This window comes from Chionomys nivalis, chromosome 1, assembly GCF_950005125.1.
Source record: "Chionomys nivalis chromosome 1, mChiNiv1.1, whole genome shotgun sequence".
NCBI classification, from domain to species: domain Eukaryota; kingdom Metazoa; phylum Chordata; class Mammalia; order Rodentia; family Cricetidae; genus Chionomys; species Chionomys nivalis.
Genome location: NC_080086.1, coordinates 168604489 through 168619635, shown reverse-complemented (window position 1 = coordinate 168619635; position 15147 = coordinate 168604489). Strand labels below are relative to the sequence as shown.

Here is a 15147-nt window from a genome sequence, read left to right as displayed (position 1 = left end):
GGAAGCTTGCTTTCTCAGGGCCCACACAGCTCCCTACAGCATGCCTTCTCCTGTGACACCGTCCCTTCCCAAGTAGTCTAATCAATTCATCCTGGAAAGAGCTCCCATCTTGTGTTATTCTGGTTTACAAACTTGTAGGTGGCACTCAAAAACCTAATCCATGTATTCCGGATCAGGAAGCCTTGGCACTCGGTAGTGTTTAATCTTCATTCACATTGCTCAATCTGACAAAAGACCAAAATAAAAAGTTTCTGTTGTAGTGCCAGACCCTAGCTTTTGGTTGCCTGCCCATGCTGTAAGAGCTGGCCTCCTGGTGCAGGACATAAAACCGCTGTTTGCTTCCTTAACCAGGGCACAGGTCTGTATCTGCTCAGGAAGAACCGTTTGTGCGGCAGCCATGGCCACCTTTGTGAACCTCAGTACCAAAGCCAAGATGCCCATTGTGGGCCTGGGCACCTGGCAGGTGAGTGGGCGATCTTGGGCCACCCGCTCTCCTCAAGAGCCACTTTGGCCTTTCTTCTTCTTTGCACAGCATCTGCCCAGGGTTTTGAACTCCAGAGCCAGAACCCAAGTGGCTTTCTTTTCTCAGAGATGCTCCAGGCTTCAAAGCTATGAGGGTGGATTTCATAGAAATGATGATAGTTCCTGTGGCAAGCATCAAGTTGATGTTGTATGTTAAACACAAAATGGTTTGGGGGCAATTACTCTCTTAACTAGTTTTTCTTTGGGACTCAGCAACTTCCTGCATGGTCTGTCTTTGCTGTTACTTTGTTTCTGGTTGAGTGATTGAAAGAGGGAATAAGAATTCCCAAATGACCCAGCTCGCCTTGCTGCCCATGGGACTCCATCTGCAACATCTGGCCTGGGAACCTGTGTGAAAGGCAGAGTCTCAGACCCCAGCCCAGGCTACTAAACTGTCATCTGCCCTTTACCAAGACTCTCCATGGTTCTGGCATATAGTAAAGGCCGAGCATTGGTACCACAGAGAGCCTGGGCTGGTGGCACCCGTTCTGCCTGGCTATGTTAATTTCTCCTGGAAAAACGTCCTGAGATCCATTCTAGTGTCCACTGAAGCAGATTTCCCAGCCTCTCTTGGAACAGGCCTGACACTGTTCCATCTAATTCTGCCTTCTTTGCCTTTCCCCTCAGCCACAACATGACATTAGGCAGCTTGTTCCCAGGAGCTATCTTTGGTTTTGGGTCCTTCTGCCTCAGCCTCTCCAGTGCTAAGATTTCAGGCAAAGCCACCATGCTTGTCAGAAGCTGGTTCTAAAACCCTTCTGTTCTCCTGTCCCTCACAGTTCATCTCCAGACTGCTTCCTGTTTCTCTTTTTCTTTTTATACTCACTAGTATCTCTTTTTCTTTCAACACTGGGTTGAAATCTTACCAGAATAGAAGAATTTGCTTCAAATCACAATTTCACAGGCATCAAGACAGTGAACGATCACTTGTAGATCTCCAGGGAATCTACTCGGAGGAATCAGCCGAGGTGAACTTTCACAATTCCCACAGAGATTCAGAGACTACACGGGAGTCATTTTTCAGGATGGAGAAAGGACAATGTGCTCATCAGTATGCATGCAGGAGGGTGGGGCTTGGGCCTGGACCCCAGTGTCTCTGAACAACTGGCAGAAATTCCTTGGCCCAAAGATGATATAGCTGTTGATCTCTGTTGTATGATCTTCTTGATGTTTAACAACTACAGAAAGAATTTCTAGATTTTGCGCGGGTTGGAATGCTTTTTTATTTGTCTGAGTTTCTTCTTTTGTTTTGAGACAGGGTCTCAGGCTGGTTTCCAAGTCACGGTGTGGCTTTGACTGGCCTTGAACTCCCAGTCTTCCTGCCTTCCATGTGCTGATATTATTCATAACCATGAACCAACACACATCACGTGTGTGTGTGTATGTGTGTGTGTGCGTGTGTGTGTGTGTGTTGTGTATGTGTGATGGGCCGCATATAGGCAGGCCTCAGATTCATGCTCTTCCTGCCTCTGCTTCCCTTGGGTTCCACTATACTCTGCTGAGAGATGACTTGCAAGTTTTTATTTTCCCAAGCTACTCTCTGGGTACTAGGTGAGGTCAGAACGTGGTATTTTAAATGGCCTTTTCTCTTGTTCTAGTTTCTTCTTCTTCTTTTAAATCAATGAAAAAGAACGACCATTTACCAGGCTTTCTGCTCTTTTTCTTTATGAAACAGTGATTATCCAGTGATCTGCCCCTCCTGAATCTTGCTGTCAGGTGGTGTGATACATTTTTTACAGCAAGCAAGCAACAGAAGGCACAAACCGTAACTCTCTAATTTGTCAGTCAAGGTTTAGAGAGATTGAGAAATCTGTTTGGCCTCATATTAATACATGGTAGAGTTTAGATTCAGCCTGTAACGATCATGCTTGAGGTGCTTATAGCTGTCTGGGGTCTGAAAATTCCTCTTTATCACTTCAGAGTTCAGGGGATTACAATGTTGGAGCCATCTGCCACTCCCAGAAACTAGAGACCCTTCTAAATCAGCTTACAAAAGGGAAAAAGTAATAATTTATTACTAGAATGGGACATGGGATGATAATCATTAAAATGGCATGTGTATTAAGATGAAATAAAGTGAAAGCCATCACTTCATAAGCTAACCTAAAAAGTTAATAAAACAAAAAAATTAATTTTTTTCATTAATCACTTTTTCTTTGAAAAGTTTTCCAGCATTTTTTTTTCTCCCCAGTGTCCTTTTCGAAATAGAACCCCAGTAAGGTTGTGGTTTTGAGCATCTGGTCCATATGAAGCCTGTAAGAGGGTGCCTTAGGGGCATCTGATGATCCCTTCTCTTGCTTTTCAGTCTCACCCAGGCAAAGTCAAGGAAGCTGTAAAGGCGGCCATTGATGCTGGGTATCGCCACATTGACTGTGCCTATCTGTATGAGAACGAGAGTGAGGTGGGCGAAGGGATCCGAGAGAAGCTCCAGGAGAAGGCTGTGAAGCGGGAAGACCTCTTCGTTGTCAGCAAGGTACAGTGGCTTCAAGGCAAGGGGAAGATCTGGACCACATTAAGAGCCCTGACCATCTTTCTTATGTGGCTGTTTTTCTCCTAATTTCCTGCTTCCTTGATTTTGATATCCCTGGTCGTAAATATTCATACTCTAAGTCAATACTGGAAGAAGACGTTGCTGGCCCCAACCCTTGCTGTTTTCCTATGGTGGGAATGGCTCCAATGAGCATCCTGGTACCCTTGGCTTCTCTATCTTCTCTTAATAGGATCCCCCTGCTAAGTGGTAGGCAGAGGCTAGGGGTGCATTCAGGGTGCATTTCTAAACATACTGTCTCATGCTGTTCTTAACAGCCTGGCTCTGAAAGTTTGTTGTTGTTGTTTTTCTTTTTTTCAGACGTGGGTATTTTGGAAATGGTAGGAGCATTATTTATTGTTAAACAGGAATCTCTTTATTTCAATTCAGTAAAAAAGTGAACTGTAAAATATTATTAAAAAGAAGGGACTTGGTGTGTGAGGGGTCCTAGGCTTTGTGTTGGACATAACTCACTAAAACAGTCTAGTTCCAGGTACCTGGAAACTGTATCTGGTGCAATACACAGACCCACTGTGGGGAGTGGCCACATCTAGATAAATTTTTATCTCAGCCCTTGAGCCTGACAGGCTTCGGGCTGTGGCAGTACAATAAGGACAACTGTTCTCAGTAGCATCAGGATGTCTGAAATGTAAGGGTTAGTCACAATGCCAGCCCCCTGGGAGCTGGCAGCAAAGGAAAGGAGTAAACATATCTAACCAGAGGTCAAGTGTGCTAAATGATTTAGGAAACAGAATACCAAGCGCCTGGAAGAACACATGGGCACGACCTTGACTTGTTGACCTTCTGTGTTGCCTTTCTTAACTAATTTTATTATAAACCAATGGTTTGCCCTGGGGTTAGATCAACAGCAAATCTCAAAGGAGGGAGGGTGACCGTGGAGTGGCCCTTTCTTTACCCCGTCCTAACGTCCTCATGTCACACTCTACAGCTATGGCCTACCTTCTTCGAGAAAAGCCTGGTGAAGAAAGCTTTTCAGAAAACCCTCACGGATCTGAAGCTGGACTACCTGGACCTGTATCTAGTTCACTGGCCACAGGGATTCCAGGTTTGAGCTGCTCTTTGCCCAATCTGTAGCAGCTGAGCAAATGCCAGAGCAGCAGCTGTGCCTGAGCTGGGGTCGGGAAAGAGAGCAGAGGCAGGACCTCTTGCACAGAACAGAAAGACTCTGGCCCAGAAGGGTTCTGGATCCGCATTCCATGCTTGGGGATGGCACATGCTCAGGTTTTGCTTTAATTCTGTTTTAGAGGAACTGTGATTCTTGCCAGCCCAGATACATACGACTGGCCTCTCACTTTCCCATGGACTCCACGCCCAGGGGTCCTCTCCTAGGGAACATCATAGAGTCTGGAATAGTATTCAGGCTCAACACTCCTGCTCGCCCAAGTGCACTCATGCGCTGTCAGCCTATTGATGCTGGGAGGCAGTCAACCTACCCTGGAAAACCATCACTCAGTGCCGGGGGGCCTCCTCCTGCCTGCTCACAAGAGCCTGGAGGAAATGGAATTCTTAGCCCTTTCTCCTCAAGACCAGCAACAGTGATGGCGACGTGCCACTCCAAATCTAATCTTTCGGCAGGTTGTGACCATAAATGCTGGCTGCTGCTGTGTCCTTCCTATTGGTTGTTTGCCTAATTGCCTTGAAGTTAAAATTTCCTCCAAGTATCTATGGGCCTTGGTATGCTGGGTTAATTTTTATGGTGATAATGATGGCTTCTGCAATATACTAACAACAGATTGTAAAGCCAAGCCAGCAGTATCAGAAATAGAAGATATACCTATTGTGGTAGACTGAGCAGAGATGGCCCCGAGGCTATTTTGATGTGTGTTCTCCAGAGTTTGAACAGATGCTGTGCGAGTGTGGGGTGTTCTTATGGCCCTGTCCTGAGACCTCTCTCCACAGGAATGGTTATCTATGAGCAGATTCCCTGTCCTGAGACCTCTCTCCACAGGAATGGTTATCTATGACCAGATTCCCTGTCCTGAGACCTCTCTCCACAGGAATGGTTATCTATAAGCAGATTCCCTGTCCTGAGACCTCTCTCCACAGGAATGGTTATCTATAAGCAGATTCCAATGGCTCTGTTCTTTTGCATTACAGCCTGGGAAGGAGTTTTTCCCCACAGATGAAAAAGGTGATATTATCACCAGTAAATACACATTCTTGGATGCTTGGGAGGTAGGTTCTGGTTTCTTTAAAATGTACTCAAAGAGATAAGTTTGTCAGATACCCATTGACTCCACCCTGGCATACAGCCCATGTGCCTTGTTTGGGATCTCATCACTGAATTCTCCAATTCTCTCAGTACATCTTACTCACCACCAGATGGATTGGGGTTCCCTTTGACCCAATTTACCCTGAGATCTAAGTGAGGCAGGAAACACAAATTGCATCACAATTTGATATAAACACACCATCCTGGAAACAGAGGAATGCCCTGGGGGCTCATAATAATTGGGCAACTTGGAGTAAAAAATTAACTCCCATAAGCCTCACTGTCCTCATCATTAAAAAAAATACATAATAATAATGCATATTGTTAGGGTGTGGCAAGGATTAAAATCTTCTCCATGTATGGAATATAAAATCCTCACCTAGAAGACTTGTAAGTCATCTGCTCATATAGAAAATGCGTGACACAGTCTGGACTGGATCCAGATCTGTGTGACTCAGCAGCTACCGAGGCTTTGAGTGTCCTGCTTGGCAGTAAATGCACACGGACACCAGAGAACACAAGTGTCGTGCTTCTTAGATCAGTTGAGGCCTTGACTTGCATAATCATGCAAAAATGAATTAAAGTTTGATTGTTTGTCTCTAATAACTTTTACCACTGTTTGAGTTAGGGTTATTATTGCTGCAATGAAACATTAATATGGGGAAGAAAGGGGAGTATTCATTTTATACTTCCACATCACTGTTCATCAGCAAAAGAAGTCAAGACAAGAACTCAAACAGGGCAGGAACCTGGAGTCAGGACCTGATGCAAAAGCCACGGAAGCATACCACTTACTGGCTTACTCCTCATGGCTTGCTCAGTCTGTTTTCTTATAGAGATCAGAACCACCAGCCCAGGGATGGCACGATCCACGGTGGGCTGGACCCTCCCCCACCAATCACTAATTAAGAAAATACCCTACAGGCTTGCCTACAGCCTGATCTTATAGAGGCTTTTTCTCAACTGAGGTTCCCTCCGCTCTGATGACCGTAGCTTGTGCCAAGTTGACATAGAACTAGCCAGCATAACCACTATCCTCTTGCAAATAAAAGCTAAAAGGTGGGACAAAGTGAAAGAACAAGTCATAAATGATTAGAAAAGACAGACTCCAAGAATTAGCGTACTGTTTGTCAGGCTGTCCCGAATTGCACTGTGTTTCTGACTCTAGGAAACTTGCCCTCTCTGGAGAGAATGGAATTGATGAAATGTTACTTTTCCATGGTTTGTCCCAAAGTGTTCATCTACAAGCACAGTGCTCTCGCCACTTCGAGCGTTAGCTGGTCTTGGTAAGAAAATGAAGAGCGCAAAACCCATGTGACAAACTGAGGGTAAAGGTAGAAAGGCAGGGCAGCCTTTCTGCCCCTGGGGTGACACTGGAAAACCTGGTGCTGAGGAACGCTGTCCTGGGGACATGGCCTGCCTGCTGCTGTGTAGTTACAGAGGCTGTGATTACCTGCACAGGACGCTCACACACTGCTGAGGAATGTCCTTTCTTTGTGGGTATGGTCACTCCTAAGTTAGCCCAGTTAAACTCACTGTTTCAAGAGCTAGACTTGGGTAGAATGCTTCTTCGGTCTGCTTGTTGTTGGTACCCCATCTGGTGTGAATAGATGTTTGTTCATTTATTTCATCTTCTCAGGAAACCTGGAAATGCATTTACAGGAATTATCCTCGACAAATGAATCATTAAATTTTCCCACTAGTAGCAGAAGATTTGTTACAAGGAATTTGGAAGGATGAGAGACTGGAGGTTGGAGATTTAGCTCTGGCAGAATACTTGTAGAGCAAGCACAAGGCCTGGTTTAACCAAACAGAAACAGACTTTTCCAACTCGGGTACATATGGTTGGGTCTTTAAGACTGGATGAGGCTTCTGGCATTAGATATGAAAGGAAAAATATTAACCCCCAAAACTACAACCGTAAGCAGGCTCTATAGAGTGATCCCACTTGATGCTTAACAAACAACAGAAGGGCTTATGCACACAGAATCAGCGATGTTGCCGTGTGTGTATCAAGACTCACAGACAGTCTGGTTTCGTTGTTCGTTTTGCAGTGAGTTGAGGGTACTAATTAGAGACTTCATAATATTTTACTATGTGATGTGAACACTAGTGTGTCTAAAGTTTGTTCCATAACATTTTCGCCATAGCTCTTAAATGATGTCATATTAAGATGACAATTCTGCCGCAGTATCTCATACTGGGGCTGATTTGCTGTCTCACGAATAAATCCAACAATGATTCCTAAATAAAAGCTTTACAGACATAAGAAGATATCATACTGCTCTGATTTGATCTTAGCAGAATGGAATATGTCTGGATAGGGTAGTTTTATAGATCTACAACCAATCCAATAGAAAGTTCACTGGCCACAATCTATAGTGGGGAAGAGAACTGAGTGTAAGAAAGGACAGATGGATCATACACCCAGAGCAAACCTGACCCAGGTCACAGAGTAACACTTGGTTTCCTCCCCACTGGGAGGATGCTGGGACCTTCAGATCTCATCAACTGTCTTGCCTGGTAAAGTCTTCTTCATTCCTTACCCACCCTAGTGCTTCTCATCCTGGTACATTAAAATCAACAGAGGGCATTTTGAACATTCTAATATCCATGCCGCATCCCAAAGGAAATCAGTAAGAAGTCCTGGGAGTGGAGTCTAGACACCTGCTTCTTTTATAGCCTTCAGAGGGTCCAAGATGCAGCCAAGACTGAGAAACAGTAGACAGTGTCAGCTGAACACATCCTGCTCATCCCTACCTCTAAGCCCTTGCCTCCTTCCTCACAATCTGTTCAGCCGTTTACTGCCTTTCCTCACAACACCAACAATGGGTTGGGCACTCCCGCATTAATCACTAGTTAAGAAAATGCCCTAAAGACTTACCCATAAGCAAATCTTATGGAGGCAATTTTTAAAATCAAGTCCATTTTCCCAAATAACCCTAGCTTGTGTCAAGTTGACATAAAAATAGTTATCACAAAGATCAAGGATAGTTTAGGTAAAGAGATACTAGCCCTGGAAGGAGAAATGTTGGCTCAGGACCCCCAAACCAAGGTCTCAGACCAAGTTCTCAGCACAAAGGAGATTTATTTGCCCCAGAGGGACAAAGGGCAGAAAATAAGAGACAAAGAAGGTGACAGAGGATGAGGGAAAAGGGGAAGGGGATAAGAGAAAGGAGCAGGGGCACTGTCAGGGGAGGGAGGAAGGATGCACATGTCTGTGTGCCCACACAAGGACTGCTCTGCATAGAGAGGAGACAGATGTGCGTGCACACACAAGGACTGCTCTGCATAGAGAGGAGACAGATGTGCGTGCACACACAAGGACTGCTCTGCATAGAAAGGAGACAGATGTGCGTGCACACACAAGGACTGCCTCTGCATAGAGAGAAGACAGATGTGGCATACGGGAAAATGGCAGTTTATAAAGGTACAAGGAGAAACCCAATGTTAGGACGAGGTGTTTAATTTTAATTGGGCATGTTAATTAGGTGAGCCAAAGGGGACTTTTGATTGCTGGACTTCAATACTTCGATAGCTGGATCTTGATAGTCTCGGGAGGAGGAAGTGGCCAAATAAGAGAGACAGACCTTGGTGGCTAGCTTCAGGATTGTAATCGAATGGCTTTTAGCAAGAGAGAGATAAAGGGGGGAAAGGCAGAGCTTGCCAGAGCACTGGTCATGCTCAAGATGGTCAGGGTCCCTTCAATCACAAGTTTTAAAAATGGGCCGTAATGAAGCTCAGTGGTAGAGTGTCTATTTCGTATACGAGAGGCCCTAGGTTTAATAATCCTCAATAGCAGAAAACAATCAATATTAAAATACATCCCACAGAAGTGATGCCATTCCACAGACTAGAGCCTCCTTGGTGGATGACCCAGGTTTGGACGAATAGAGAGCAGAAAACATGCGAAACCTTCACATGTTTCTCATTTCACATTATCTGAGCTCAGGTAATGGGGCTTGAAACAGCCGGAGGGCACCACGGTCTAGACTGAGACTTGCTTTTAGTGTTTTAGCTAAACTTGTAATGGTGGATTCATTGCAAATTTACCAGCATCCTGCATCATTGTAAAGCTGAGCCAGCATCCCTGTATCCTCCCGCAGCCATCTAAACTGCATTCCTTCCTGTAATAGGCCATGGAGGAACTGGTGGACCAGGGGCTGGTTAAAGCCCTGGGCATCTCCAACTTCAACCACTTACAGATTGAGAGGCTCCTGAGCAAGCCCGGACTGAAACACAAGCCAGTGAACAACCAGGTAAGTTCCCTTTGATGAAAGAGTCTTGCTTGGTGACTGCTTCAACATTTTCAGGCCAATGGACCAAGTCGTCTTTCAGGGATACTTAGGGAGGCGGAAGGCAGATCTCTGGGTCTGGTCCATAGCACATCCATCAGTGGGTTGTACTTGGCCTTTGTGTTGGTCTTTCCTTGTGCCCAGAGTTCCATCTGAGCCACTCAGGAAGGCCTACTTCCCTAGTGATGGAGATGTTTTCTCTTGCAGGTCGAGTGCCACCCATACCTCACTCAGGAAAAACTAATTCAGTTCTGTCACTCCAAGGGTATCAGTGTCACAGCCTACAGTCCCCTGGGCTCTCCAGAGAGACCTTGGTAAGGTTTCTGAGTGGTGCTTTACTTTATCACTCAAAATTCATGTTTCACAATTGGCTAATATTGCTATGAATTTCTAAGGCACCTGAAAAAAATGTGTCTATTTGGCATTAGGACTGGCATATAGTTTGTGTGGCAAGGGTTTGGAGAAGAAGAGAGAGAGAGAGGAAGAGAGGGAGAGGAAGAGAGAGAGAGAGAGAGAGAGCGAGAGAGAGAGAGAGAGAGCGAGCATATTTGACTCTGGCAATGCTCCATTTCTGCCAAGTGCCAGGGCAAATTTCTCAAATTGGTAAAGCTCCATGGGAAAGATAAAAATTTCAGGTCCTCTGGTTGCCTTGCAAACGGAAAAGGCTGTGATGTTCGCCTTTGACACCTCCCTGGTAGTAATATCCACAATGATGATATTCACTCCAGCTACCTTTCTGCATTTAGGGCCAAGCCAGAGGACCCTTCACTACTAGAGGATCCCAAGATTAAGGAGATTGCTGCAAAGCACAAGAAAACCCCAGCCCAGGTAAAACACTGTTGTTTTTTTTCTCCTATCCTCCAGCAATCCTTTGTACTATCCTTGTTTTATTGTGTTGCCTGCTTTTAATCCCTTCAAGAAGAAGAAATGAGAAATGTGAGTCTGTTGCAATGTCCAGGAAATACATCTGCTACTGGTGAAGCCAAGACTCCTCTGTCCATCAGCTTCTTGCTAAGTTCTCAGGCCATACCACGAGATTATGTCTTTGGGGTTGGGTGCCAACTGTACAGGGTCTTGGTCCTTTGAACACCAGTCTTCATATTCTTAACTAGGAAAATCATGGCATTGTTTCCAAGGGTACAAGAGTAGGGATGCCAGGAGTTCCTAATGGTGAAATCCTTAGTTAATTTCTAACTGTCGTAGCTAAAGCTGTCCTAGCCACAGACATATTTCCCTAGGAGAGGCACTTGTAAGTGGGCACCTGTTATCCCCTCAATGTGCACAGGTTCTGATCCGCTTTCACATCCAGAGGAATGTGGCCGTCATCCCTAAGTCTGTGACACTCACCCACATGCAGGAGAACATTCAGGTAAGATCTAAAATGATCATATGCTATTCCTTGGTCGAGTAGAAGAGAGGGGACCCTGTCCTTAAGCTTCTCAATCCATCCCTGTTTTGCCAGTGTGTCCTTACTTCTACTGTCCTCCTTGTGAACGCTTGTCCCAGGGAGCTTGCCTCAATAGTTGTGATGGCTATTCTTGGTTGTCAACTTGACTACATCAGAGTGAACAACAATCCAGAGATGCAGGGCACACCTATGAGAGATTATTTTTGCTTGCTTTGAAGTGGGCGGATCCACTTCAGGCCTGGACTTTTGAGGCAGGAAGACACATGCCTTTGATTTGAATCTGGAGATGGGAAGGCACTAGTTTGGGGCACTCCTTCTGCTGGAAACCTATATAAGGACATAGAAGAAAGAAATTTTTTCTCTTTGCTCTCTCCTTGCTAGCACGTCCATTCCTTCTCTGGCACTGGATCCCACTTCTTTGGGATTCCAGCACATACTGAAGCCCAGCTGAGACATCCAGTCTTGTGGACTGAGCAACTACTAGATTCTTGGACTTTTTGTTCACAACCAAATGAACAAAATGTTCATCTAATTAAATGTTTTCCTTATTAAGAGAAACCATGGTCATGGTGCTCCTTCACAGTAACAGAACACTGGCTAAGACAACAGAATTGAGATGAATTACCATTGGGCAAAGATAATCAGGGGGCAGGAAGTAGCAACTGTACCTTTTAGCACTGCAAATGGCCCTGCTTACCACTGAGCACTTAGATCATGAGCCATAGACTGCCCTACCCATGAACAGACTGTTCTGGCCTTCACAACCCCCCTGCTTGCAGGAGAAGAGGAATGAACTAAATTTGAAGAAATGTCTCCTGGAAGATTAACTGTGCAGTTGTCCTTAAGGGATCACAGTCTCTGTTCACTAAGCATTCCTGCAAACCCGGTCTCCTTTCTTTTGAAGTACTAAACCCTATAAACAACACAGTCTTGATTTAGAGACTAGTTTGTATTCAGCGTGGACCTAATAGGAGAAGCACTAGAACCCTGGGTCTCACCGCATTTTTCTTGCTAACAATGTTTTTGGAACTCTGGCTTCTCCAGGTGTTTGACTTCAAGTTGAGTAATGAAGAGATGGCTGCCATACTCAGCTTCAACAGAAACTGGAGGGCCTGTTCCTTGCCAATGTGAGTGGTTCTGGGTTTAGGAGGATGATGAGGAGTTTTCTTGAAGTTTTACAGGGTTATCTCAAGAGATAATAAGGCATGGGGGATGACTTTTGTCTTCAAATACTATTTTGGGGAAGTTGTGAAAAATTAAAACTTGAGGAAAGATGCTGTCAGTTGATACCTGTTTCTCAAACTTTGCAGATAGAGAAAAGGCATGCCGTTCCACTGTAGGAGACAGGGATAGCCGAAGTCACACCACACGCATATGTCAGAGAGTAACAAGTGACACAGAGAAAAATAAAGTAGGGCAAACAGCATAAAGAATTAATGGGAACTGATATTTTCTTGATATGTGATGACCCAGGGGCAGTTTTGTGGGACATAGAATAGGATTCTTGATGCTGAGAGCTGCAGGTGCAGACACACCAGGTGTGTACGGGGTGAGGGATAGAACACTTGAGTAAGGAGGCCAATAAAGCCAGAACCAAGTAGGCAATAGCTACTGGAGAAAAAAATAAGGTTAGAGACAGGCTATGAGCACACAGGTGGTATAGAGCATGGGAGGGACTTTGAGTTTAGCTCTGCAGGAACTGAGAAACCAGGAGAGGATTTTGTGTAGAAGTTTGCATATCTCATAGGTTGGAATGATGAAACCGATTTTTGCACTTAGAAATTACAGAGAGCCGTAGGATAATCTAGAGGAGAGATTACAGTCATTGGACTACTTCATAATGTGATAGAAGAAGTTAGGAAGATTGGATTCCGGACAAATGGGAAATCAGAGCAAATCGAATTTGCTAACAAAACAACAACAACAAACAATCAAGTGTGGGTTTTGTTGGCTTGACTTTATTTTTGTTTGAGCAACTCAAGAGCAGAATTGTCATTTAGGAGTAGCTTGGGTTTGAGAAATGCTTATGATACCTATATGGCATCCATAGGGAAAGCTAGACGGAGTGGGATTTCTAAGTGCCAGGCGGAGGTTGACAATAAGCCCCACCTTGCTGGCTTCCAGGCCAAGCCCTGACACTCACTCATTGTCCGTGAAGCATCGGTAGACTTGGAAACCTCACCAAATCGATTTCTGTTATTTACAAAGTAGTGATGATAGTACAAGCAACAGAAAACATACATTGAATATTTAGGCTCCTAAACTCTATGCTTATATGAGTATTTTATTTAATACAACAACCAATCTGTCCATTTCACCATGATTCCCCATTTTACAATGATGTGGGGATGAACCAAAACAGGATCTGTGAGGCGTTGGCTGTGAGTCAGGTATCTATCTAATGAGCCTTCCTTTCATCATTATTCTAAGGACTTGGCCACTGATTATTCTTGTGTCCTCTTTTCTCAAATACTCATTTGAGGGCAGGTCATAGTATGGGTCCTCTTCTGTGTTCCCATGGTCTTGTGGGGGAGGAGCCTAAGAGTGCAGAAAGGTTGTTGAGCGCATCACATAAAATGTCTATGAGATCGTCTTGTGGCTCTTGTGGAACGTTGTCTTCTGTGTGCCTGTTGCTGCAGGACAGTTAATGCGGAGGACTACCCTTTCCATGTGAACTACTGAGGTGGCATCGCCTGATGGGAGCGGCTCACGGAGTCTTTCTTTGCTGATGTGCAAATAATTCCTCTTGAGATGGATTTAAGCCAAGGCTGTTTGATATCGTATCATCAAGCAGTCAAATCAAGGCAATGCTGTATTCAAATCCTCGTTGTTCAACCAGGAGCAGATTGTTTTGGAGAAACGTGACTCAAAGAAGCAAACAGTGTTCTCCTGCATACAATCGGATGCTCTTGTCAAACAGCAGGAGCTATGGTAACGCTGAAGGCACTAAGAAGAAAAAAATAAAAGCAATAATAGTAACCAGCATGTCCAACACACTGTGACATGTTCTTTGAAAGAGCACACTCATTGAGTCTGTTCACATTTTACTTGGCCAATAATAGAGGCATGGGGAGGCCAGCCACTTGCTCATAGTCCCCCAGGTAATAAGTGGCTAAGCCAAAAATCACAGGCCAGTGCTCTCAGGGGGAGCTCAAGCTCTCTTCCTCCCAAGTCCTCTCCTGTTTCTCTCTTTTGTCCTCTCCCGGTGACTTTCTCAACTACTATTGCCTTCCCATATTGCCCTTAATGTGCCAGCATGCCAAAGAGTCAGTGCTGGTGGTGACCAAGCTTATGAAACCCACACAGATGCCACTGTTCATTGAGAGACTTTGTAGCAACCCTGGGAACACAGTGGAAAACAGAAGTAAGTCTGGACATGAAAATACCATTGACTTAGTTAGGGTTTCTATTGCTGTGAAGAGATAGCATGGCCACAACAACTCTTATAAAGGAAAACATTTAATTGGGGCTGGCTTACAGTTTCAGGGGGTTAGTCCCTTATCTTAATGAGAGAAGCATGGCAGTGCGCAGGCAGACGTGATGTTGGATATGGAGTCAAGATTTCTACATCCAGTAGAAAGAGAGCCAATACGCCTGGTTGAGCTTCTGAAACCTCAAAGTCTGCTCCTCCTCCAACAAGGGGACACACTTTCTCCGACAAAGCCATACCTACTCCTACAAGGCCACAGTTCCTAATGGTGCCACTCCCATTGGGGCTATGGGGATCATTTCTATTCAAACCACTACACCACCAATCTGGAACATGCCTTTTTTTTTCTATAGTATTTCTTCTTGGGAAGTATTCCAGTCATTCAGAAATGTATGGTGGGCATCCAGTAACCCATATTACAAATTTTACTATGTTAATATTTTGCAACATTTGCTCCAAATACTTTTAAAAAGAAACTGATTCAAGGACTCAGTGGTAGCCAGTCAAGAACCACTCAGTACCTTTTCCTATCCCTGTTCCCCAAAACCAATGCCTGTTCTCAGAGAGCCGAGTCATCCTCTGCTGCTCACAGTTCTTCTTGCTCCCAGATTTCCTGCCCTGCCTTTCCCCGTGGTGTGGATGACAACTGGGGACAGGCAGTCACCTACATTTCCAAGCCTCCTAGTCAGATGGCTTCCTCTGGGACTGCTCAGTGGGGACCTCTGTTAGGAG

The 15147-nt window shown here is 44.9% G+C and overlaps 1 protein-coding gene across 1 annotated transcript; it reads left to right on the top strand.

The window, feature by feature from the left end:
• The first annotated feature begins 268 nt into the window (after positions 1-268).
• Positions 269-14747, top strand: LOC130869688 (aldose reductase-related protein 2-like). The gene is made up of 10 exons (XM_057762071.1): positions 269-463; positions 2828-2995; positions 3999-4115; positions 5168-5245; positions 9419-9541; positions 9785-9891; positions 10324-10405; positions 10863-10946; positions 12030-12112; positions 13625-14747. The coding sequence occupies exons 1-10, from the start codon at positions 398-400 to the stop codon at positions 13665-13667; spliced, it is 951 nt and encodes a 316-aa protein (XP_057618054.1). The 5' UTR covers positions 269-397; the 3' UTR covers positions 13668-14747.
• Positions 14748-15147: the final 400 nt, after the last annotated feature.

Bases quoted from the DNA above. Each gene is read 5' to 3' on its own strand.
- LOC130869688 (XM_057762071.1), top strand. From the start codon at position 398: ATGGCCACCTTTGTGAACCTCAGTACCAAAGCCAAGATGCCCATTGTG. The intron at 9,542-9,784 runs GTAAGTTCCCTT...TTTCTCTTGCAG, and splicing joins ACAAGCCAGTGAACAACCAG to GTCGAGTGCCACCCATACCT. The intron at 12,113-13,624 runs GTGAGTGGTTCT...CTGTTGCTGCAG, and splicing joins AGGGCCTGTTCCTTGCCAAT to GACAGTTAATGCGGAGGACT.